Below are 25,791 nucleotides of genomic sequence, written 5' to 3'. Positions count from 1 at the left end.
CATTGCTACTGTTTTTAAAACGTCTATGACTTTTGACTGCGTTCTCGTTCTCCCCATTCTCTCAGTCTTTTCTGTAAAACAAAATGGTTCCTGGTACCATCTTAAACTTTCTCATGTGAACCGTTTCCCTTACAGAGCTTTCAAGATCCTCAGAGATAGGGCAGTCGGCATGGATCAAAGCAAAAATGCTAACCAAGGATAGGAGATTGTCGAAGAAAAAGAAGAAAACAAAAGGACTACAGGTGCCAGTAAGTGTCACAAAAGTGCCAGGGGTACACAAAATAGCATTGTACTGGAAGAAGTGAAAATATAAATTCGAGAGTTGTCAGAGTGGCTATGCCACAATTCATTTATCAGCTCACAGCCTGAAGGACATTTGTGTTATTTTCAGTTTTTGGCTATTCCACACAAAGCTGTTATGAACATTTGTGCATAACTCTTTGTGTAGACATATGTTTTAATTTCTCTTTGGTAAATATTTAGGAGTGGAATGTCAGAGTCATATGGTAAGTATGTAATTTTAGAATAAAATGCCAAACTTCTTTCTACAGTGGTTATACCATTTTGCATTCCCCCCAGTTTCTGAGTAGTACTTTATGAGTGTTCTAGCGGTCCACATCCTTGCCAATCGTTAGTATGCTCAGTGTTTGTTTTTTTTTTTCAAGATTGGCACCTGGGCTAACAACTGTTGCCAATTCTTTTTTTTTCTCCCCAAATGCCCCCAGAACATAGTTACATAGTTGTGTATTTTTAGTTGTGGGTCCTCCTAGTTGTGGCATGCAGGACGCCACCTCAACGTGGCCTGATGAGTGGTGCCATGTCTGCACCCAGGATCCGAACCAGCGAAACCCTGGGCTGTCGAAGCGGAGCGCACGAACTTAACCGCTTGGCTACAGGGCCAGCCCCTGCTCAGTGTTTTTAATTTTAGCCATATTAGTGGATGTGTAGTGGTATCTCATCTTGGTTTCATTTGCATTTCTGTACTGACTTGTGCTGCTAGGTATCTTTTCCAGTGCTTATTTGGCATCCATATATCTTTTATGGTGACATGTCTGTTCAAATCTTTTGTTCATTTTAAAAATTGGATTGTTTCTTAAGTTGTAAGAATTTTTTAGTATATTCCAGATGTAAGCTCATTGTTGGATATGTTTTGCAAATATTTTCTCTTGGTGGCTTGCCTTGTGCTTTTTGTAAACGTCCATTAAAGCACATACATTTTTTATTTTGATGAAGTCTAATGTTTGATTTTTTTCTTTTATAGTCTGTGCTTTTTTATCATAGTTAAGAATATTTGCCAAGATCACTAAGATTTTCTCTTATGTTTTCTTCTAGGAGTTTCATAATTTTTGCTCTCATATTTAGGTCTAGCACCCATTTTGACTTGATTTTTGAATAGTCATGCCCCGCTTAACGGCATTTTGGTTGACGACAGACCACATAGACCACTGTGGTCCCATAAGATTAGTACCATATAGCCTAAGTGTGTAGTAGGCTATCCCACCTAGGTTTGTGTAAGTACGTGCTATGATGTTCACATAGTGACAAAATCGCCTAATGATGCAGGTGTATCCCTATTGTTAAGGGACGCATGACTGTGTATGGGGCTAGGTAAGGACTGAGTTTCCTCCCTTCCGTCCTTCCTCTCGCCCTCTCTCTTTCTTTCCTTCTTTCTCCTTCTTACCCCCCTTTCTTCTTTGAATACAAATATCAACTTTTTCTACCATTTTTTAGTAAAAAGATTATCTTTTTCATATTGAGTTGCCTTGACACCTTTGTCAAAAATTAGTTGACCATGTATATCCACAATATGTGTGGATCTCTTTCTGGGCTCTGTTCTGTTCCATTTATCTGTATGTCTGTCTTTATGCCAATATCACACCATCTTGAGTACTGTAACTTTATAAAGTCTTGAAATAATGTATTGTAGATCTGCCAAATTTTTTCTTCATTTTCAAAGTTATTTTAGCTATTCTAGTTTCTTTGAATTTCCACATAAATTTAGAATCAGCTTGCTGGGGTGAGTGGAATTGCTATGAGTCAATTTTGGGAGAATTGGCATCTGAATGATAATGAGTTTTTTCTGATCCGTGAGCATGATATATCTCTCTATCTATTTAAATATTTCTTAATTTCTCTTAGCAAAGTTTTGTAGTTTTCAGTGTACAGGTCTTGCACATTTTTTTAAAAAGTATCCCTAAGTATTTAATATTTTTAATTTTACTATAAATGCAATTATTTAAAAATTTTAATTTCTGAATTAAATTACTTGGCAGTGGCGTATAGAAATATAATTTTTTAATATTGATCCTGTATCTTACAACCTTACTAAACTTGTTTGAATAGGGTTTTTTTGGTTGTTTATTTAGAATTTTCTATATAAATGACCATGTTATCTACAAATGAAGATGGTTTTACTTTTTCCCTTCAAATCTGGATGCCTTTTATTTCTTCTTCTTTCCTGATTACACTGGCTGGAACCTCTAGTACAATATTGGGTAGAAGTGGTGAAACAGATATCCTCTCCTTGTTTCTGCTGTTAAGGGGAAAGCATTTAGTCTTTTATTAATAAGTATATTAGCTGTAGGTTTTATGTGGATGCCCTTTATCAAGTTGAAGTACTTCCTTTCTATTTCTAGTTTTCTCCATCATTAATGGAAGTTGGCATTTGTCAAACGCTTTTTCTGCACCTATTTATATGATCAGATGGTTTTTCCCTTCTATTATGTTAATATGATGAATTATGTAAATTAATTTTATAATATTAGAATTCATGTTTAGAATATTAAGTCAAGTTGGCTGGGATGAACCCCACTTGATCATGATGTGTTATCTTTTTTATATGCTGTATTCATTTTGCTAAAATCTTGATAAGATTTCTTCCATCTATGTTTTTGAGGAATATTTGTCTTTCGATCTCTTTTCTTGTAATGTCTTTGTCTGGTTTTGGGGTCAGGGTGATCTAGGGTTTATTCACTGACTTGGGAAGTGTTCCCTCTTCTTCAGTTTTCTGGGTGAGTTTGTATAGAATTGATTTTATTTCAACCATAATTAGTTGGTAGAATTAACCAATGAAACCATCTTTGTGGGAATGTTTTAAACTACAAATTCAATTTCTATAATAGATATAGGGCTATCCAGGTTATCTGATTCTTCTTGAGTGAGTTTTGTTTGTGTCTTTCAAGGAATTGGTTTATTTCATCTGAGTTGTTGAATTTATTGGCATACAGTGTTTGTACAATTCTCTTATTATCCTTTTATTGCCTGTGGCGTCTACAGTGACATCACTTCTCTCATTCCTAATATTTTAGATGTGTGTTTTATTTCTGTGTTGCATAATCAGTTTGACTACAGGTTTATCTGTTTTATTGATCTTTTTAAAGAACCAGCTCCTGATTTTGTTGCTTTTCTCTAAATTCTGTTCCATTGATTTCTGCTCTTGTTTTTATTATTTCCTTCATTCTGTGTACTCTGGATTTAATTTGCCCTTTTTTTTTCTAGTTTGTTAAGGTAGAAGCTTTGGTCATTGATTTGAGACTTTCTTCTTTTCTAATACAGGCGTTTTGTGCTATCAGATTCTCTCTAATCACTGCTTTAGCTATCTCCTACAAATACCAAAATATGTTTTGTTTTCATTTTCACTTAGTGAATCTTTTTGTTTATTGTTAGGAAGCGTTAGATCTGAGTTAGCAATTCTGTAGGACTTCACTTTTCATGATCTTAACACCCTGCTTCATTTTTCTATCCTCCACGTATTTTTCCATATAATAATCTGGATGCATTTTTTAAAGCACCTCAGCTCATTTTAGAATGAGAAGCAGAAGCAAAGAGACAAGTATTAAGACAATTATGCAAACTCACCCTTTAGAGGGAGAGATTTAGCTTGATAAAGAAGACTATTCTGATTCGTAGTCAGGCGTGTTTTCCATTGCGCCACTGGTCCCTCTAAAGAAGTTGTTAGAATCCCATGAAATATGAATTTAAGTAGATCTTTTTTTTTTTTGGAATGTTTAAAATGGCCAGAGTTCAACTAGGAATTGCAGCTGAGCTCAAGTACTAACTTGCATTTGTTTATTGCTTTGTATTTTATCAATTTACCCCATTTATTCTCTGACCCTGGGAAGTACAGAGGCCAGCCATTATTATTGGCTGTCTGTTATTTTAATGATGAAGGGAATGGGGCTCACAGACATTAAGTGATTTACCCAAGTTCATGTAACTTCTAAGTGACAGAGCTAGAATTCCAAGACAACTTATTTTGAGTCCAAGTCTTATGATTTTTGGCTCTATACCTGTAGTGCTCCAACTGTGGTCTCCTATCAGCTGCGTTAGCATTGCCTGGGAACTTACTAGAGATTCAAATTCTCCCTTCCTGCAGACTTACTGAATCACAGAGCCTGAGGGTGGGACCCAGCGATCTGTGGTTTAACACGGTCCTGGGTGGTTCTGGTGTGCACTTGAGTCTGAGAACCCCTGCTCCTCACCCTGGTTCTCAGTCATGACTGCAAATAGAAATTACATGGCTGCTTGTGTCCTACCAGCATGAGTCATGGGAGTTTTCAAAGCTTCCCAGGTGATTTAATGTGCAGACAATGTCAACAACCACTGCTCTTCACCATGGTACCCCTGTTAACGTGACCCAAAATGTTTTCATATTAATGTCACTGTGATCCAACAAATGGCTTTCTCTCCAGGTCATCACAGTCAATACCTGCTCTCCAAGTGACCAACTGAATTCAGAGCCAGGAGAAAATAACATCTCAGAAGAAGAGGAGAGGAGCAAGAACTGGCTCACAGTGTCCAAATTTAGTCAGACAAGTATGTAACAGTCTACACTCTTGGATTCAAAAACTCTGGTAGTTTCCTCACTCTTCCCCCAGACCACTGATGGTCCCTGCTGTTCTTTCAAGAGGAGATGAGGGAGCGTGAGGGTGGCAACACCCTCTTGTCTATTTTTAATTTTTATGAAAGGGACAAAATTTCCTTCTGTTTAATGGAATTGTTGTCAGGATCCAGAAAAGAAAATTAAGATTTCGATAGTCTCTTTATCCAGAGCTGTTGAACTTGGCTCAGAGAGTGTTGACTTAGATTTATGGGGTGGGAGTTGTCTAATTTTATAAATTCTTAAGGTTCATGTGACATTGATATGGACCCTTACACAGAACTCAGTGGACTGAGCTGTAGTTGGTTATTTACTACTGCTGATATATAGTGTTTATTCCACGGGCAAGTATCCCTTTGTAGAGGAGAGAAGATGGATCAACTAGCTAGGAATGAAGACTCTGAGCTAAGCATCGAATGTAAAATAAGTCTGGACAGTTAAGATGAGGGAGATTATGAACAGAATTGAGAGTAGTGACCAGAACTTTGAACTGCTTGAATTAGATAATAAGAGACCTTTACTAAATTTTGATCAGAAAGGACTATGTAATTAAGGACTTATAGAGATTTAAATTATTTGAAATACTCAACTTAAGATAGAAACAGACATTGTATTGAAATCCATGTTGTTATGCTTCTTTAAAACTTTGCTTGCTCTTATGGTCAGTGGTTTTCCATCAAGAGGCAATTTTGTACCCCACCCTGGGACATCTGGCAATGTCTGAAGACATTTTTGGTTGTCACAACTTGGGGGGGGGGGGCAGGTGTTCTTGGTATGTAGTGGGTAGAGGTCAGGGATGCTGCTAAACATCCTACAATGCATGGGACAATCTCTCCCTTTCCAAAAATGAATTATCCAGCCCAAAATGTCAAGGCCAAGGTTGAGAAACCCTGATTTATGTTTAAAAATATTCAATTATCTGTTAAATCACTGATAATCAAGTGAACTCTAAGTTGAAAGAGACATTAGAAATTAAATTATTCAGAACCCTCAATTTACAAAGATGACTTGAGAGTTTAATTGTCTTACCTTAAACCACACAGTTTACTGGAGCCTATAATTTTGAATAAATCAAACCCCATACCTAAAGATATGATTCTAAGACCAATTATAAATGTATTTATTTTATTTATAAATATATATATATATCATATATTGTATTTTTTATAAATAGTCTGACTGATATTTAGGTTATTGTATATCATTCTTACTTAAATTATTTAAGTTCTTTTTTTTATTGAGATATAATTGACATATAACATTGTATTAGTTTTAGTTGTACAACATAATGATTTGATAAATGTATATATTGCAAAATGGTCACCACAATAAGTTTAGTTAACGTCCGTCACCACACATAGTTAGAAATTCTTTTTCTTGTGATGAGAACTTTTAAGATCTTCTCTCTCAGCAACTTTCAAATAAGCAGTGCAGTATTGTTAACTAGAGTCACTATGCTGAACGGTGCATCCCCAGGACTTCGCTATCTTACAGCTGGAAGTTTGTACCTTTTTGACTACCTTCACCCATTTCTCTTATCCCCACCCCCCAAATTATTTAAGTTCTTTCCAACAAATTTCAAAGAAAGGAAGATGTGGGTGGCAGGAAGTTTCTGGAAAAGAATCTTATTAAGTCTGATGATGAGAAAGGGAAAGAAGTCCTGGGAAATAGGCTGACTCCAGGAACCTGGCTAATTAGAGGAAGTGAGGAGGACAGTATCCTCCTTTTTTTTTTTTTTTTTTTTGAGGAAGATTAGCCCTGAGCTAACTGCTGCCAATCCTCCTCTTTTTGCTGAGGAAGACTGGCCCTGAGCTAACATCCTTGCCCATCTTCCTCTACTTTATATGTGGGACGCCTACCACAGCATGGCTTGCCAAGCGGTGCCATGTCTGCACCGGGATCCGAACCGGTGAACCCCGGGCCGCAGAGAAGCAGAACGTGCGCACTTAACGGCTGCGCCACCGGGCCGGCTCCGGTATCCTCCTTGAACCACATCTTGAGTTGAGAATCTTAGTTTTTTGAAACTTGTCCAAGTTAAGAATTAATTGGAAAAAAATTTTTAAAAATACAAGTTTGAAGGTTGGGAGATACACTGTCAGGTAGCTCTCTCTAAACACGAAATGTAAAGTTCTGAGGAAATTGTGAAAAGGAAAAGCATATTTTTAGCTTTTAGGTATTTTATTTTGATTATAATACTGTGCTATCACTGAAACCATATTTATCATAACTTTCCTATATTACAAAAAATATCATATATGAAGTTTTGTGATTTTATTCCAATAGGTTTTTTGCACTTCTTGTATGCTTTTCTTCCCAGCACAAAATCCTTAGGGCAAAAAATTACAACTGTTATGTCCTACATTTAGCCAGGGACCCTTAATAAGTATTATTCTCAGAATTAATCCAACCAAGTATTTATTAAATTTTTATTGCACACCTACGATATGCCAGTGACTCTGTAGGTACCAGGTATAAAACATAATAATAATAATGATCCTCATTATGCTTTATAAGAAGGAGCTAAAAATTAAACCTATTTGTTGGCATTCCTTCTGATCTTTCCTTTGTTTTTGTTTTTGTTTTTAAGTAGCTGACTTTGATGCTTGATGCTGTTGTTAAGGAAAGATTCCTAACAACTTGGAACTAAAATTTCATGTATTTTAAAGAAAGCGTGGACAGTAGGGTGCAGAAGAAGGTGAATTTCTACAGGTGTTGCTTTACAGGAGGACAGGTTATGGGTAATTTAATTCTTGACTTTGATACAGAAGTATAAATTGCTATAAATGTGAAAGTAACTATTGAAAAATACAATATATAACTTTCAACCACTTGAGAAAAAAAGGACAGAGGAATCTTGCTAAAACTTGCTAAAAAGGGGAAAAAACTATATTCAAATTTAGATGAACGCACTGTGTTCAGATCTTTCTATTGGGAACTGATTTGAATGTGACACATTTTCATGTGTTCTTTCATGTTTTTTCTTCCTTTTAACCAGGTCTAAAGCCTTACGTATATCAGAAAATGAAAACTAAAAAAATTGAACGGCATGCTATACTAGTCAGTGATTATCTAAAGCAATCTGAAGAGGTAAAAACGTTTTATTTGATACTTTTTAAAAAAACATTCCTGCACACTATACTTCTCTAACTCCTTGACTCTGTCTGTTTTACCTTTATCTCCCTTAGTTGACTTCTACTTTTTATTGGTGTTACATGTAAATCTTTGTTTTGAATACATACTCAGTTTTTTCACAAACCCACTTTGTTCTTTACTTGTTGTTCTTTTTATGCAGTTTATTTGTCCATTTATCCACCCAATAATTCATCCTGGGTATTTCTAAAGAGAAAAAATTCAGGAATTTTTGAAACTGTTTTCAAATATGTGAAAGTTGCCATGTGGAAGAAAAATAAGATATTTTCAATACGCTTTTCAGAGTTAGAGCTAGAATCAACATGTAGAAGCTTCTGGGAGACAGATTGCAGCCCACTTTGAGGAGGAATTTTTAGCAATTGGAGCTTTCCAAGGATGGAATGGTTTATTTCTAGAAGTAGTAACCTCCTCACTTGGTGTGGTTACTGAAACAGGCTGAGCAACCCTCTTTGCAGATGTGTTGGAGGGGAGTTGGGCATCGCAGGGGAAAAGACCCTCAGTGTTTCTCCAACACGGAGGTTCTCTGCTTTCGCTGCCTGTTTTCCTTACCATCTACAAATATGTGCCGGTTTTGCTGCCATCCACCATGTGGGAAGCATGATCTAGTTAGCTAACCCAAGAAATCTAATATTGGTCCTGATTTGAACATTATCTGTATGCACCTGGGAACAATATACACATGACCTGTATGAATGTGTACTGACAGGCTCAGATGTTCTTGTAGGAATGTAATCTGTGAAAGGTTTTGAAAGTAAATTAAGACTGAAGATAATTGGAGGCAGGGACCTCCTCTGCTCTGTCACATCCTGGCTGCCTCTTCCTAGATTTCAAAGCTTTATACATCAATTAACCTATGAGCTTCATTAGCCGTATCTCTAAAATGGGGCTAATGCCATCCTTATGAGATTACTGATAATGGATAACAAAAATAACACCAGTGAAAATGCCTAGAGTAATGCCTGGAGTGTTCTAGGTTTAAAGAATCAATAGTTGACTCTAAATAGGAAATACAATGAGATAAATTCAAGGTAACGTTATTCTAAATAATCGTCTACTGAAACAATAATTTGCTGATAATAGGACTTGATGTAATAATTGAAGTTTCCTGTCAACTTTGATCTTCATTCCTTCTTTCATGTGATTAATTGATTTTATATGTTCACTCTCATTTCTGTAAAAAACCTCCATATAGTATATTTTTTCTTTGATGTCCCCATAAAAATAATTTCATTCTGTTAAAGTCCATCAACATATTGAGTTACTCTGATATTGTGCTAACATTATGCATCTTTCTAGCCTGATTTAGTGTGTTTAGTAAAAGAAATATTGAGCTAGAGGAAGGGGAAAAAGGAACTATACCCTCCGAGGATTGCGTTTTGCAAATGGTATTACTACAGGCTTGGAGTGGGAGAATATTGGGTACATGTGTAATGACCTTTCCTTTCTGCTCAGGATCTGAGCAAAAACTCTTTGTGGAATTCCAGGCGCACCAACCTCGATAGGAACTCCCTGTGAGTATTTCTAAATGTCTGCCTTTAAGGTCTTTGGCTTCTATTTTTTTAACCTGATTGGGAACAAAGGTTTAATTTGGTCAGAAAATATGTTTCTTTTGTTAGCAACAAGGAAAATTATTTATTCTCCAAGTTTTCCTGTTTAGGGTAGCCAAATCTCACCTGAGTGCCTTTTAAGAATATTGTGAAATATGTACTACTATTTCAAATTAAACATTTGTCTTTTTAGTGTCAAAAAAGCACACATGGAATAATGAGTATCATCTTTTCTGATGGATAAGATTGTGAAATTTGCCTTAAAGAGTAGGAATAAATCTGTTTTGCCAAAGAAAAAGACCTAGACTGAAGACTTGATTATGGTTTTTCTTTTGTTTTAAAAATAATTCCTTTTTTCTTTTAGTTCATGAGGTTGATCATTTTTTATTTTTCATTTCTCTTTAACATCCTAAGTGTTTGTCAAAGCGTTAACTCTTTGAGAAGTATTGAAACAGAGAGAGAAAGGAAGAGAAGGGGAGAGAGAGAGGAGACAAAGAACGCACATGGTTGTAGACTTGAGCATCCTCCTGGAATTGGATTTATTCAGAGAAATAAAATTTGAAAACCAACCAAGCAAAGATTATTCTGTTTTGTTTGTAGTGTTTTCTGGATTTTTCCAGTTACATCATCAATTGAACTATCCTAGCGATAGGAGCAGAATTCAAAACCATCAAAGGGCCAGTTGATACGGAGCAGGCAGAAGGTGACTTTCAGTTTTCAGTCAGCTCTATCTGGGATGGCCTTTTTTCTGGAGCTCCCATTAGGGTCTCTCCATGCAAGCCTGCCTCCAGACTTTAAAGTGCACGTGACTTTCTTCTCCCAAAGGTTCAGTAGTTTGTGCTCATGCAGAGTGGTGGATTATTGCAGCATGAAATTAAACAATAATTGTAATTGTACTTTCTTCCCCCAGGACCCTAAATACTGGAGATATTCTTGAATGTGTTTATTCAGACTTGCCCTTGGCCACTTGTGCACTTGAGCAGGGCAAGTGACAATTTAGAGAGAGCTAATTTCAGCCTGTAAACATTTAGGGGCCACGTGGGCTAATGAAACTGATTTGTAGGCTTGTCCAGAGACATCCACAGACTCATTTGTAGGCATCTACTTTGCATAGTTCAGGAACACTTTAGTTTAATTGATCCAGAGCAACACAAAGACAGTTAAATCTTATATATATGGTGTGATCACATAGCTAATTAAAAACAAAAACCAACAACTACTTTTCAGTTAGCTTAGGGCATACACAGTAAATGAATTACATGCATATCTGGTGTTTATTTTTCTATGAAAATAATTGTAGGGGCTGTAAACTATTTCTCTGTTGATAAAGATAGGGGTCATATGTAACTGATGCATTTCTTTCAAAGAAAGAAATACATACATACATATATACATATGGATCTGTGTTGTTACTGTTTCACAATTTTCATTTCTTTGATCATTGAAAAATTTAAAGCATTTTCTAAACAACTAATTTTTCAAACAGGTTGAGAAGTTCCAATGGAGCTGACAGTAAGTTTTTATATTTGAACATGTTCTTTTTATTTTTTCATCTCATTAATGGTGAGGTTCACTCTCCTGCAGAGACTTTTGTAGTTCTTGAAATTCTATTTATGATTTTTGTCTACTTTACAAAGTAGAAAGTTGAAGCTGAATCAGGACTGATGTCTGATTTAAAATTTTTCAAATCACGTGTTTTTGACTGTGATTTTCTGGTTTCTCTGTGAGTGAAGGTACAACCACTGGGCTCATTTAGACTGTTCAACAACTCTTACTGTCACTTTTTTACATATTTCCCATTAAGAACTGTTCGTAAGATTGTCTATGGGTATTGTTTCCTACATGCTCCCTGTAGAAGGCTATGCCTAGTGGCGAAGCAGGGCTAAGCCATGTGAAACTCCCTGGGAAAGCCCCTCTGAACAGCTGCTCTCAAACTTCACCACGGTCTATGAGCTCCTTTCCACATTCTTGACCCCTTGATGCAGATGGATGCTTCCGTCTTCCATGGCCTTGTTCCATCGCGCTTATCGGGTCTTCAGTACCTCCTTTGCAAGTGATTCCTTCTCCTCCACCTGTAAACAAATTTAAGTCATTTTTCTGTACAAAAGAAAAAAAAGAATCTTTTTCTTGATTTTACCTAGCTTTCAAACTGCCACTCCTGTCCCTCACCTCCAAATTGATTCCAAAAGTATTAACATTCAATCTTCAGCCCGTGGTGTCTGTCCCCACCGCTCTATTGAAACGCCACTCTAACTACTAAGTCACATGACGTCTTTTTAGTCCTCGTTGAACTCATGGCATTTGACGTTGACCATTTAATCCATTTTCTGAGTTTCTGTGAGGCTATTCTTCCCTGGCTGTTTTTCTATTTCTTTGTTGACTGGCTCTTGGTCTCTCTGATAGCTTCCTCATCCTTCACCAAGCTGAGAGCCTTAGTCATTTACAGTGCCCTTCCCGCCCCACCACTCTTAGCTATCAGCTTTTGTTTTCTAACTCTGTATTACTCCTACGCTCATCTTCAAAAGTTGTCTGTTTTGCTCTACCCCAATGCTCCCGCTTAAAGCCTCTAACATTTATTTTCCTAAATAGAAAGTATATACTTTCTTTTAACCTTGATTTTATGTTAGCGTTGTGGTTGATTTCTCTCCCTTTAAACTTTCCTGTGTTCCTTTTGGAATTATCTTTCTAAATGATAAATCATCACTTATTTAGAAACTTTCAGTGGCTTCCAGATACCTGCAGGATAGACCAAAAATCCCTTAGTCTTTCTCAATGCACTCCACAGCCTGGCCCCAGTCCAATTTTTAGGCTCATGTTTATGAACCCTTTCATTCAATTTCTGCCATGCAAAATATGACCACCCATCTATTAACACTATGTGGTGTCTAGAAAGCATCTTAAAGAAGATGTTCCACCTCCCTTCTCATCTATCTCAGGAAACAGCAACTCCATCCTTCCAGTTGCTGAGGCCAAAGTCTTACAATCATACTTGTCTCCCGTTTTCTCACATCCCCCCATCCGCACATCAGTAAGTCCTTCAAAGTATATCAAGTATCTGATCACTTTGCTACCTCCACATTCCACCCCATCTCTTTCCTGGATTACAGGATGGCCTCTAAACTGTTGCTTCCTAACAGTCTATTTCCAGAAAGTAGCCAGAATAACCTTTTTAAACTGTAAGTCAAATTGAGTCTCTCTTCTATGCGAATGGCATTCCATCTTGCTCTGTAAAAGTGAAGTCCAAACACAGTCTACAAGGCCCTATTTATCTGCTCCCCCTCCTCCAACTCTCCCGCCTCATTTTCCTCTCAGCACAATCCACTCTGGCCACATTCTTCTTAACACAGCAAGCATAGTCTTGCCTCCGGGTGTTTGCATTTGCTGTTACCTCTGCCTGGGATACTTGTCATTTATCCATATGACTCACTCCCTCTCTTCCTTCAGATCTATGCTCAAATTTCACCTTATCAGAGAGGCCTTGCCTAACCACCTGTATAAAATAGTAACCTCCCTGTCCCCTGCACTTCCTAATCTTCTTAACTTGATATATATGTAATATACTATATTCATCATATATTTACTCGTTTATTTATTTTCTATTTCCCTTTACTACAATGTGGCCAGAGACTTTCTCTGTTTTGGTTACTACTCTTTCTCTCGAGCATAGACCAGTGCCTGGCACAAAGGTGTTCAATAAAGATGTGTTGAATGAATGTGAACAAGTTCTCACACTTCTGGTGAAGCCAGGACTGAAACTCAGATGCAGACTGAAACTTTATCAGACTCAGATGCCCCTACATGTTATTTCAGTTTGTCTATGAAGGTTCTACCCTCCAGGTGGGATGAGTATGTTCCATAAACCTCTGCATACACCTTTGTCGTGTGACTTAGGAAACTGTATTGTGATTATAGTTTACACGTTTTTCTCTCCCAGTATTTCATATTTGTTTTTCTCCAGGGTAGGAGCCACATCTTATTCACATCTGTCACACCTAGCGTGACCCATCGTGGGATCTGAATTTTTTTTCTTTTTAATTATTGAATGGAACTTAGAAAAGAATAGTCTTTTCTGCTGATATGACTGTTTACCAGGCACTCCCAAAGGAAGGGATTTTTGTTCCTTTCCTTATCTAGCAGCAAGAATCCAGAGAGATCTGTGAAATTGGGCTCATTATGCTGCTTACTCTACCAGGTATAAAGCAGTTATGCCGTGAGACTAAAGTTCTCCACTTTAATTTTGATTTTATGAAATGGCAAAACCGTAGCAAAGGATTTCTCTGGAGGCTTGTAATTTAGGACTTGAGCAGATAGAAGAGAACCAGTTAAACCCTCAAGAGTTGTTCCCAGCACACAGGCCTTCTATAAGCAAACAAATCCCTTGCTGTCGTATTCTCCACCTCCTCCTTTGTTTCTGGAATATACCTCTTAATGTGTTTTCATCATTTCCCTGTCATTTTAGGTCAGTGAAGTAGTCTGCTAATCACTTGGTATTAATAATGTCTTTATATGGGCACTGCATCTTGGTAGGGAGCTCAGAGAATCGTGCATCTGGGATGTCATGAAGTCTGATGGGCAGCTGAGTGCCTTCTGTAACCCAGAGGTGTAATTGCTTCAGAAGAAATCTATCTTTGAGGCTAATATTACCTGTCTTTCTTCAATTCCCTATATAAATATGTTTGGAGATATTACATTGATGATTGGAAGCTGTCAGGATGCCATGTGCAATAGTGTGGGTAAGGGATATTAGGCAATCTTTTTTCGAATGCCAAGAAGCCATTCTGATTAACCTGTTCAATAATAACTTTGAAGGCAATATATTCATAAGCATGTATTTATCTCTAGCTAAGTAATTAAAATGCCAATCTTTTCTGTAATTTCAGAAATCTCAGCCTCCTTAAAAAGCCCTGAAGAGCCTCACCATCATTATTCAGGTAGGATGCATGAGAACATAGACATGACAACTGAGCTAAATGTCTGTGATTCTGCATTTGTAAACGGAAACATTGATGAATTCCACAGTATTGATATGGCTCCCAATTTGAATAGTTGTTTTTCACTCCGAGGAGAAGAACATTCAGATTTCCTACCTTGCCATTGACTTGGGAAAGCAAACTGTTAGGATTTATGGGAATTTGGATTAAAAAAAAATGTATTGGCAATATCCAAATTGTGAAGGAAAAAGATGAACTTGAGATTTGAAAATTCCTTACAAGCTGAAAGCCATCCCAAAGCCAGAGATCTCTGTATTTTGGATTGACGAAGAGACAGGCCTGAAACTAGTTCTTTGAGGGAGGGTTTTGTACCCTCACTGGGCCCTCAGTGAACATAGACACTGAGTGAATGCCAAGCCCACAGAGTAAATGCAACAAAAACACCTTACAAAGATGTTATTAAACAAGATGTCAAGGGTCTTGACTCTCTTAAGCAACATCACTTCATGGTACTTCTGTTGTCTTTCTTTCAAAGTGGAAATAATTATACTTGCCCTTCCTGAGGAACAGTTTGCCAAAGGGCTAGTTGAGAATTAAGAGGGAAACACTTTGAAATGCAAAGCAATGTAACCACCGACTGGACTTGTGCCAATGGGTGGTCTTTTGGGCGTCATTGCTGTCAGCATTGAATGAGATAGTACACAGGCAAGCTTTTTACGCAATCTGAAACTCAGTACATGAGTAAGAGTTTATTGGTGTGATAATTACCATTATTATTACATCAAGGTCGTGTGTTCAGGGGCCAGTAATATACTGCCTGATCCTGAATTCTCTGGAGTGAATAGTGTTTCAGTGGATTCCAGACTCACATTCTAGGCTTTTATAACTGGGTCTTTCAGCTCAGCAGTAATCCATTATTTTGACTCCAGCTGTCAACCTAAGAAAGTCTCTGGTGAGGAATACCGTAACTCATATTGACTCTGATCTGATAGGATACAGCTCTTAACAGGAGAATGCAGATCATTTGCTTCTAATTAAAACTGGTCTTCAGCTCTCTCTGGGTAAAGAAGGTGAAGTGTGCAAAGTCAACAGTAGATGTCCCCACAGTCCACTGTGCATTCGATTTGCTCTGGAAAAGAAAAACCAGAAAATGAAGACCACGGATTAAAATGCCCTTTAAAAGAAAGTTCCACATCTGTGTAGATTAGCATGTGATTGGGTATTCAGGAAAGTAGAGATGACAGCCCTAACTCAGACCATGTTATATAATCTTGTATAATCTGTTCCTGAGACTGGGATATCCTTCCTATTTAAGGCATATTTCATTTTAAATACTGTATTATAGATAACAATTTTGATAAAGACAAAAGTAAGGGGTCTTTGAAATGAATGTTTTAGTATTATGTGAATATAGTGATGTGGAGGAGGGTTTTTGTAAATTCAACCCACTGATGCATACTTAAAATAGTAAATCTGTTTTTGTTTGCAGCCATTGAAAGGAACAATTTAATGAGGCTTTCTCAGACCATACCATTTACACCAATCCAAATGTTTGGTGAGTGCCATTTCTACCTTCTTGAGGCTGTGCCAGGGCAGAGGCATAACATCTTAGTAAATCAAAGGAGAAACCATTTTGCATCATTTTAGTCGAAAATTTCATTTTGCCGATGGTTGCAGTTTAGTGAGATTAATTTCCTAAAATGGAAACTCTTGTTAACTGTCCGGCTGGCATCTAGGGTCAAAATCTAATACTATGGAGATGGGAGCTATAACGAGCAGAGGTTGGGAAGAAAGCAATAATGTTGCACCTGGCATTCACTGATTTAAGGCTGGAAGTAAGTAGGAAAGAAAAGAACCAACCAACCATGAATAATAAACACAGAAGACAGCGATAAATGTCAATACGGTGAAAGCTAACAGACATCTGAAGAGGAGTGCTTTGTATATTGTTTTTTATTTGTTTGTTTTGTTTCATGTAAACTAATTGCTCTTAGCTCAGAGAGCAAATATAGCTTTCAAAGGCTGGAGTAGTAAAGAAAAACAAGCTTGTGTTGGCCAAGGCTACCAAAGTTTCTCTGTCCGGCCAGTTGACAATATAACAAGGGTCCCCACTGTCCTAGATCTTGATTCTCCTCACACTCTTCACATGGGGACAGATCAGGTGGCTTCTGATTGTTGATGCAGATGCCTTCTCCTTCCCCTTGGCTCCATGGCTGGTTTTGCAACTCAGTAGTTCTGTTCTAAATCCTCTAGGTATTACGTCCTCTAAAAGAGACCTTCGGTGGCATTTATCTGGGCACCAAAAGTAAATATTTGAAAATATGTTACTAAGCGTTACCGAAACATGCCTTTTTGGTAAGGAATTAAATACAAACACAAGCTAATAGATTCCTTTCTTGGTAAACCAGCACAGCGTTTGCAAAAAAAGCCATTTGAAGCAGAGGTGTAAGGAGAAAATTAAACACAGGCTGGACAGGAGTTGTATAGAATATCTACTTCTGTTATGAAGCATTAACCACTGTATTAGGAGAAGTCTAGGCTGAATGAGAATTCAGGAGTCTGTGGAATGAGAATTGCTCCCTGTTCAACAGCCTTAAAGTGGAAGCTGTATAGCAGTTGAAGAGCATTTTGTGTGTAAAATCCTTTAAGTGGGATTGAGTTTGTATCTGAGGTTCTAGGTCACGTTAGCCAGGTTAACATATTTAATCTTTACAATAACCCAGAGAGGTAAGCGTTATTTCCACTGCCATTTTACTGATGAGGAAAGTGAGCCTTTAAATAACTGGTCCAAAGGCACAAAGGAAGGAGGGAGAGGCTCTGGGCTTCTAACTTCAACTGTGTTAAACCGTGCATTGTCAATGGAGGTAGTGTCATCCCTAGGGAGCAAAGACATTTTTTTCTTTTTACATATAAGGCACAGATATATACACAAGACATAAACAGATATCCTCTATATCTGTGGTATTAAAATGTCATGGAAGGGGCAATTAGGAAAAAAATGTGTGAAAAAGCTCCTAAGGGGGATGATAATAAACAGGGGGTTAAACTATCTCTTGAAAAGTATTTATCTTTAACAAAAGAAATATAGCCTTATTACTTTGATTTTGTTTTTGTTTAGTTATAGTCTATAATAAGAACAACGTAATTCTAGTATGACGTCTGATGCTTTGTCCCTTCTCCCCCATCCCCCTTTAGTGGACAATAACGTGGCCAGATCCATGTCCTTATTCTGTGCTTATCCCGGCACAGGTGAAATTCCACATTCTTCTCTGATCATTTGGGAAACTGAACTGATTCTGAGTTGATATTTAGGAGGCTGTCCATGATCTCATTGAACTCTTCACCTGTCCTTCTCTTTGCAGCAGGAGAAGAAGTAACTGTCTACAGGCTGGAGGAGAGTTCCCCTTTGAATCTCGATAAAAGCATGTCTTCTTGGTCCCAGCAAGGGAGAGCTGCAATGATCCAAGTGTTGTCCAGAGAGGAGATGGGTGGTGGCCTCCGCAGAGCCATGAGAGTCATAAGTACCTGGTCTGAGGATGATGTTCTCAAGCCAGGGCAGGTTTTCATTGTGAAGTCCTTTCTTCCTGAGGTTGTGCAGACTTGGCACAACATCTTCCAGGAGAGTACTGTGCTTCATCTTTGCCTCAGGGTAAGTCAGGGACCCAGAGCCCAGATGGACAGGGCAAAGAAAGGAGATCTGGCTACATCTTGACCAAAAGCCATTATCTTCAACGCAAAAGATAGCCTATTCTTTTTTGGAGATGATAGTATTTTGCTATTTTTGTTTTGTAGAGATTTTTATTTTGGAGTAGGGAGTGGTGGGAGCTGAATAAGGCTAAAAAATCACACTTGGGAGGCCTTTAGTAACTCTATGATCATTAATTAGTAGACATGTGACAGTAAACCAATATATTTATCTATGTTCTCTATTGTGTAGGAAATTCAACAACAAAGAGCTGCTCAAAAACTGATCTATACCTTCAACCAAGTGAAACCACAAACCATTCCCTATGCACCAAGGTGAGGAAATATTGGCACCCTGGCCTTTCATTTTGAGTGGGAATTTCTTCTCAGCCCTATCAGTCATGAGAAATACTGGACCCACGGGGAAGTTTCCCATGACCTTATTTTTGGGTTCTTCCTTCCATAGTTCTGGAGCCTGGTACAAAGAGAATTAGACATCCCAGGGACACCTTGGCTTAGATCACTGAAATTATGTTAGTTGAGAAGAGAAGTTCAGGCAGAGACCCTGGCTGACCTCTCAGTTACATGAGACAGGCAGATCCTGAGTATAGTTACTAATGTCTAAAAACATTATGGCAGAAAAACATTTCTATTTTAAGCATGGTTTCTTTCCTTATCTTAAAGAAATTAGGAACTTTATAAGAATGAACTCTTGCTTTTTTCACTTGAGTGTCACCATACACTTGCATTCATTTAGCAAGGCAGATCATAATTCAGTGTGAGGGCTTAGAGTAAAATTTTATTGTTTCACTTACAACGAACTTTATAGAGCACTGCAAGAAAAGTTGAGTCCGGTACTAATAAAAGAGCTGGAAAATTTCCTCAAAGAGAAGGGATGCGGGTAAATTGGGGAAAACTCCCAATCTTTGCATTCCATCTCTTGCATAGAAAGGCCAAGGGCATGTGCATTGAGGCTGCATCAGCCCAGAGTTAGGTAATCTCCTCTCCTGCTGACTGTTCAGTTATGTAAGCTCCCCCCCCCCCCCCCTTTGCTGCCTTGTGGAGAGTCAATGGCCTCTTTTTCCCCCTCATAGGTTCCTGGAAGTTTTCTTAATCTACTGCCATTCAGCCAACCAATGGTTGACCATTGAGAAGTATATGACAGGGGAGTTCCGGAAGTATAACAACAACAACGGGGATGAAATTGCCCCCAGCAACACCTTGGAGGAACTGATGTTGGCTTTCTCTCACTGGACCTATGAGTATACTCGGGGAGAGCTCCTCGTTTTAGATTTGCAAGGTGATTGATAGCCTAAGACTTGATACCATATGCATGAGGCAAAGTTCAGGAAACATTGACCAGGGATTGCTTTCTCCATGTTACTGTCACCCACATCTGACCCCGGCTCTTTCTTTACTCAAAGCCATAGTTAAGGTCTTTCAGTGGAGACATTTCCTTGACAGTGTGTGCTTTTTTCTTTATTTTAAAATTGAAAACTGAAAGATGGTATCCATTTTCCTATTTATTGTTTGTGAAACTGACCTAAGTGGAAGCAACCAGACAGGTGTCCCGGGAGCTCTTGGAAGAACCAGGATGGGTAATGTGGGGAGTTGCTCTATCTAGCTTTGAAGGGAGGTGAGGCCATTTATTTCAGAGACATTGTAGAGTGGTGATCGTGAGCACCTGCTGTGTTGTTTCCCACTTAGATCAAGGGAAAAATCTAGGCAGAAGATTAGCTGCCTAAAATTGAAAGACATCTAAAACTTTGATCTTAATGGGAAATGAGTTTTGTATCAAATTTTTTAGTTTTATGGCTTTACCTTGGACTTAGGTTCAGAATAACACACACGCGTTAATACTCATGGGAAAGTTTAAATTCTAGGCATTTTTCATGATTTCAAGCTCAGTTCTTTGGCAATTTATAATTTAGCTAGCTCTCTTTACTGTTACCTTGATATGACAGTTCACAAAAGTACAAACTCAGTCTGAGAGAGGCGACGCGGTGCACTCTTATTTAACAGAAGCCTTTGATCAGCACATCTCTGCACTATCAACACCTCACATGGGGTTCATAATCCTGCAGCACAAAACAGAGTATCTCTAGCAGGCTTTCCTTGCAGGGACAGAACGAAATATGTATTAAGGTCAAAGTTTAGTCCTTGGGCTCACTGACTGGAGCTTTGGTTTTAAATAAGGGATTTAGCCCAGGAACTTTCATAGAAGTTATCTCATTTAATCCCAGAAGCAGCACCTGGAGGTAGATATTATGGGGAATTTAGGCCCAGAAAGTTTAAATAACTTGCCCAAGGTTGGACAGCTACTTAAGGGGGAGCCAGGACTCAAGCTTAAGCTGGTTTGGCCATCCATATTCTTTCCTTTTCACTGTACTGTCTCTGATTTCTTTATGAGTTTCATGCCCATAGGACATAACCATGTTATGGTTCATTTAAACAGATTGGGCCTTTTTCTTGTCCTCTCTGATTTTCCCACCTCTCCAGTCCTGGGATTCTGTGCTGAAAGCTAGGCTTGGAGGCTGGGGACTGTCAAGATAGACAATCCCGGGGCATCATGAGCAATGTCCAGTAAGACTGCAAAGCCATTTTGATTGAAATTTGTGTCATGTGTTCAAGGATGTGTATGTACTTTTTAAACTACACATAAGTCCTTCTGCCCTTTCAGATATGTGCTGTTTACAGGGTTGAATTATATTTCTAACCCTCACACAATATTTTAGGAAGGAATATAAACAAAGTTAAAACAGTTAAGATGATTCAGCTTTTAAATTGGCGAGTACATGATCCATGTAAACCCGCTGGTGCCCAAGGCATCTGCTTTTGTAGCTCATGTTGGGGAGTAGTTGATTGTTTTCATCTGGACTTGAGTGTCTGTGCTTTGAGTTTTGGGTGGAGTTGTTTAAAAAGCAAATAGAAACAAAAAAACAACCAAAGAAAAACTTTAAGGAATTAATGATGACTCTTCAGTGTGTTTTGTGTTCCACTTGAATAGGTTTTTGTTTAATGATGTTTATGTTTGGGGATTTTTATGCCTCTTAGTAATCCAAAGTGACATTAAACAGAACAAATGCTGTGTTGATCATCTTGGGAAGAAAGGGGAATTAACTTTATTCTTTTACTGGGCAATTATGTGAATTACAGAAATAGGCCACTCCAAATAAACTATGTCAAAACATTGACCTTCAAAGAAGGGAGGAGTGGACATCATAGAATGAGCATGAAGAAATTGAGATATTTATCAGAGAGTTTTGGCCAATTGGTTAGGCCTAAATTTATGGAAGAACATGAATGCTATAATAGTAATTATAAGCAGTTATATTACTACCACTACTTACTAACATTTACTAAGTACTTATTTTGTACCAGGCACTTGGCTAAAGCCTTATGAATGGTCATATTTAATCCAAACCAGGTTGGAAAGGAAAAATGGGGAGAATATTATGTATTCTTAAAATATCTTAATGGTTTTTGGTTCAGTTTTGTATTTTATTTAATTGATTAGTATTTCTGGCCTTTGGAGAGTTGATGTGCATTGTCTGGGTGGTAGGGAGTGGAGATGGGAGGCCCAGGAGCAGCAGTTAGGAGGCGCCCTGGAGCTGCAGTGCTGGCCTCTGACTCCTGGCTCCACCACGAATTAGTTGTGTGACCAGGGGATGACCATCTTGAGTTACACTCCCCTCATTTGTAATTGGGGAAAATAATATTATGTACTTAACTTATCAGATTGTTAAGAGGCTGAAATGAGACAAGTTCCTGATGCATAGCAAGCCCTCAGTACATGTTAGTTATTGCTGTTGTTAGTATTAATCTCTGTGTGGCTCTTTAAAATGGAAGTTAATCTTCAGTTGGGCGTTCTTAGCTGTGTGGTCCTAGTGGTACTGCAGAGAGACCCCAGCTTCAGCCTCTGTAAAGTGAAGCCCTGATCTGCTTGCTGTGGCTCCCTGTTGCTTTGCGGGAAAGATGGAATGAGAAAAACTCTGGCAGTTTATTCTTTCAGTTTCTTCTTTTCTTCTCCTCTCTACTTTCTTCTAAGGGAGTGCCAATCGTTAACCCAGGAGCTGCCACACCAGGGGAGGAAGCTGAACTCTAAGGAGACTTGACCAATTTCCAATTACTTGTAATTATACTGCGGTTTTCCAGTCTGTTTTTTCATTTAAAAATCCTACATATGAGGGCCTGAATCATCATCTTTACACTTGAAATTCAGCATTTAATTCCCAGCAATGGGAATTAAAAACAATTTCATTTCAAATTACAGTGGTCTGGAGCAATCTTTGAAAGCTCAGTATATTTTTCAAAGAACTTTTGGAGATATTAGATTTTTTATGCAACAAAGCAGTTTCCAGAATAAGTCAGCATTAGCATCAACATCATCATGAATTCTGCTGCTACAAGGAGGGTGGCTTCTTTCCACAGATGCAGAAGTTCACTGATGTATCCCAAGGTGGTTGGGATCAGAATGTAAGCCTCTGGGTTTCTTAAGAGGGCATGAGGCATATTACCTGTACCTGGGCATTTACTCTATTAAAGCTGGTAAAGAGCTATGCCATTGGGATTTTTAGATGTTAAAATGTCTTATTTTCTTTTGTGTTTTCAACTATCTAGGAAAATGTGAGGTAGAATGGGCTACAATATTAAAGTCTGTCTCTTGGGTGATTCCTGTGTAGCTGGGGAGGCAGGGGTGGTGGTGCTCGTGGTGCATCACTGGCTCTATGGACCGCTCTCTATTTTTCACACGTTGGAATGCCCCTTCTGCCATTGGAGGGCCCCAAAATATATATGCAGAAGTTAAGCTTTCAACTGTCAGAGTGGGTTTAGGAATATAAAGGTTTGTGGATACTCTACTCTCATTCTTATTGGGGGATTTATTCATTAGGAAACAGGACTTTAGGGAAATAAGATAATCAGAACATGATTTTACCAGTGGTAAGGAAAATAGAATTTTACTTCACAAGAGGTCTTGTTAGAATAAACATAATAAAAATAGTAGTTGACATTTTTTAGTGCCGTGTGGGTCAGACACTTTGCTCAGCAATTTGTTTACAATAGTTCATTTAATCTTCTCAGTAACCCCATAAGATAAGGCCCTTTATTCATACTTTCAGATGACAAAACTGAGACTCAGAGAGGTTAAAGAAGGTGTCCAGGTCACACAGTTAGAAAGTGATGGGGCTGTGAGGGGAGCCCAGATCCTTTGTCTTCTTTTTTTTTTTAAAGTTAATTTTTTTAATTGAGGTAACATTGGTTTATAACATTATATAAATTCAGGTGTATACCATTCTATGTCGATTTCTGTGTAGACTACATCGTGTTCACCACCCAAAGACTAATTACCATCCATCACTGTACACATGTGCCCTTTCACCTCTTCCACCTCCCTCCTCCCCCCTTGCCCTCTGGTAACCACCAATCTGATCTCTGTGTCTGTGTGTTTGGTGGTGGTGGTGGTTGTTTTTATCTTCCACTTATGAGTTAAATCATACATATTTGGCTTTCTCCATCTGACTTATTTCCCTTAGCATAATACCCTCAATGTCCATTCTTGTCATTTCTCTTCTGCCTATCTAATAAGCAAAAGATTTACAGTAAACAGGAGCTGATGTGATTTTGATAGACTTTTTTTCCCTATGAAACTTCCTTTTTCCTAATTGATACTACCTCTTTAGGTACTGTGCATAGTCCCAGCTTAAATTACAGTTTACTCAGACAACAGCCTAAAGCTTCAGTCATGCTGGAAACTTCGGGCTTAAAGTTAGGTCTTAGCTTAAACATAGAAAGGATTTGTAGCCTTTAGTTTTTCTGTTGATGGTCCTTGGACTCTCTATTTGTTGTTCTGTCTATTTACTACGTGGTTAGAAAAGCAGAGTCTCTCTAGGCTTTTCCTTCTTATATCTGTAATGAGAAAAGTATAAAGAGCCTGGCCTCTTCCTATGACTTTTTCTTTAAAAAGAATAAATGACGAGCAAAGCACATTTCACACACTTTCCCTTGAGCCTGTGTTTCAACCCTCTTCCTATTCAAAAATCAATGTATGAAGAGATTCTAAGCCAGGGCTTCTTAAAGTATCCCTGGATAGAATTCAGAGGGTCTGTGAACTTTGATGAGAAAAGAAATTACAACTTTATTTTCACTAACCTACAGCTGAAATGCATCATTTCCTTCAATTATCATGGAGACCAGAAACCACAGTGGTATTGGCAGTACCTGTGACTGCTTGCAATAGCAATTACGGATAATTTACATAGTGCATTACGGTGTTGGCAGATATCTCAAAATACTGTTTATATTTATTACCTGTTGGATGTTATAGTAGTTATTAGACTTGTGCTAGATCCTGTTAGTTAATGTTTCAGTAAATAAGCACATGTATTACAATACAACAGTTAAAGAAATATTTTGATAACTGGATTTCAGTATCATTGGTTTCCTTGTATTGGTAATCCCATGTATTTAAATTACGCATTTTAAACATTATTCTGAGAAGGGGGTCCCTTAGCTTTGCCAGACTGACAAAGAGGATCATGGCACAAAAAAGGCTGGAAACTCCGACTCTAAGCAGATTGTTTTCCTAAGGAAGTCAGTCTCTTAGGAGAAAGGTCTATAAACTGTAAGGATTACATTTTCTTGTAAAATGTTTAGCATATGGTAAAATATACAGAACATAGCAAAAATCTTTCTTTTTTAAAATAGTGGTTAGAAAACATGTTTTTTTTTCCTGCCAAATACATAATACAAATAAATAATAATGCTATAAATTACATAAGATTTTTAAATAATTTCCCCACAAGGTTGGTCTCTTCCAAGCAAAGAGAACCAGTGCTGATTGGAGGAGAATCTCAGAAATTGTTGAATTATGCCAAATGATGCATTCACCTGTCTGATCAGCTTGCCTACGAAACATTCCTGCTGTCAGAAATCAGTCTCCTCACCACTTGCATTTTATGACAGAGATTCACTTTGGGTGTTGATCCCTGTTTTGATAAATGATAGCTTTAAATTACACTTATCCTTTTATGTATTGGTATTTTTTAAGAAGTAAATTTTATTGAAAGATAACATATTCAGGAAAGTGCACACAGCATAAGCATACATCTCAAAGTATTTTCGCAACTGAACACGTGTGTAACCAGCACCCAGGTCAAGAATTTGGGGGTATTTGCATTCTACTGTTTACGAAGGCTATATATGTATCATTGGATATGTGTCTTTGATGGAGCAGAGGTTGTACCTGCAGAAGCGCTCAGCATCTTGTGTCTTGCTAAGCACGGATGGACTCTCTATCTAAGGAGACCATGGCCTAGTGGGAGGGACACAAGCTTTGGCTCAACTTGAATCTTGTTATCATCACTTGTGCACTATTCAGCCTCTGACAAATTGCTTAATCTCTTTGAACATCAATTACTCATTGGTAAAATGAAGATATGAGGATGCTAATACTTTTCTTTTATGATCACTGAGAATTAGAGAAAATAGAATGTCTATTATATATGAATGGTAAGTAAATGATGGATGCTACTATCAGTAACTGTGAACGCACCACTAAAACATTCATTTGTGGCCCAGAAGTTTATTATAATGTAAGATG

The 25,791-nt window shown here is 37.9% G+C and overlaps 1 protein-coding gene across 4 annotated transcripts in view; it reads left to right on the top strand.

Moving 5' to 3' along the window:
- TRPM6 (transient receptor potential cation channel subfamily M member 6) overlaps positions 1-25,791 on the top strand; it is a 165,585-nt gene that overhangs the window by 130,087 nt on the left and 9,707 nt on the right. For 2 of the 4 annotated variants that reach the window (XM_014735413.3, XM_005604949.4), the window contains exons 27-36: positions 136-248; positions 4,692-4,815; positions 7,875-7,966; positions 9,482-9,540; positions 11,063-11,088; positions 14,457-14,507; positions 15,997-16,062; positions 17,870-18,156; positions 18,445-18,527; positions 19,286-19,491. In XM_014735413.3, the coding sequence (XP_014590899.3) occupies positions 136-248; positions 4,692-4,815; positions 7,875-7,966; positions 9,482-9,540; positions 11,063-11,088; positions 14,457-14,507; positions 15,997-16,062; positions 17,870-18,156; positions 18,445-18,527; positions 19,286-19,491 (1,107 nt within the window). Of the gene's footprint in view, positions 1-135; positions 249-4,691; positions 4,816-7,874; positions 7,967-9,481; positions 9,541-9,990; positions 10,274-11,062; positions 11,089-14,456; positions 14,508-15,996; positions 16,063-17,869; positions 18,157-18,444; positions 18,528-19,285; positions 19,492-25,791 lie in introns of those variants that run through there. The other 2 variants (XM_023627203.2, XM_070249082.1) reach the window with 2 other exon arrangements.

This window comes from Equus caballus, chromosome 23, assembly GCF_041296265.1.
Source record: "Equus caballus isolate H_3958 breed thoroughbred chromosome 23, TB-T2T, whole genome shotgun sequence".
In the NCBI taxonomy this organism is placed as follows: Eukaryota; Metazoa; Chordata; class Mammalia; order Perissodactyla; family Equidae; genus Equus; species Equus caballus.
This window is presented reverse-complemented; position numbering and strand designations above follow the sequence as displayed.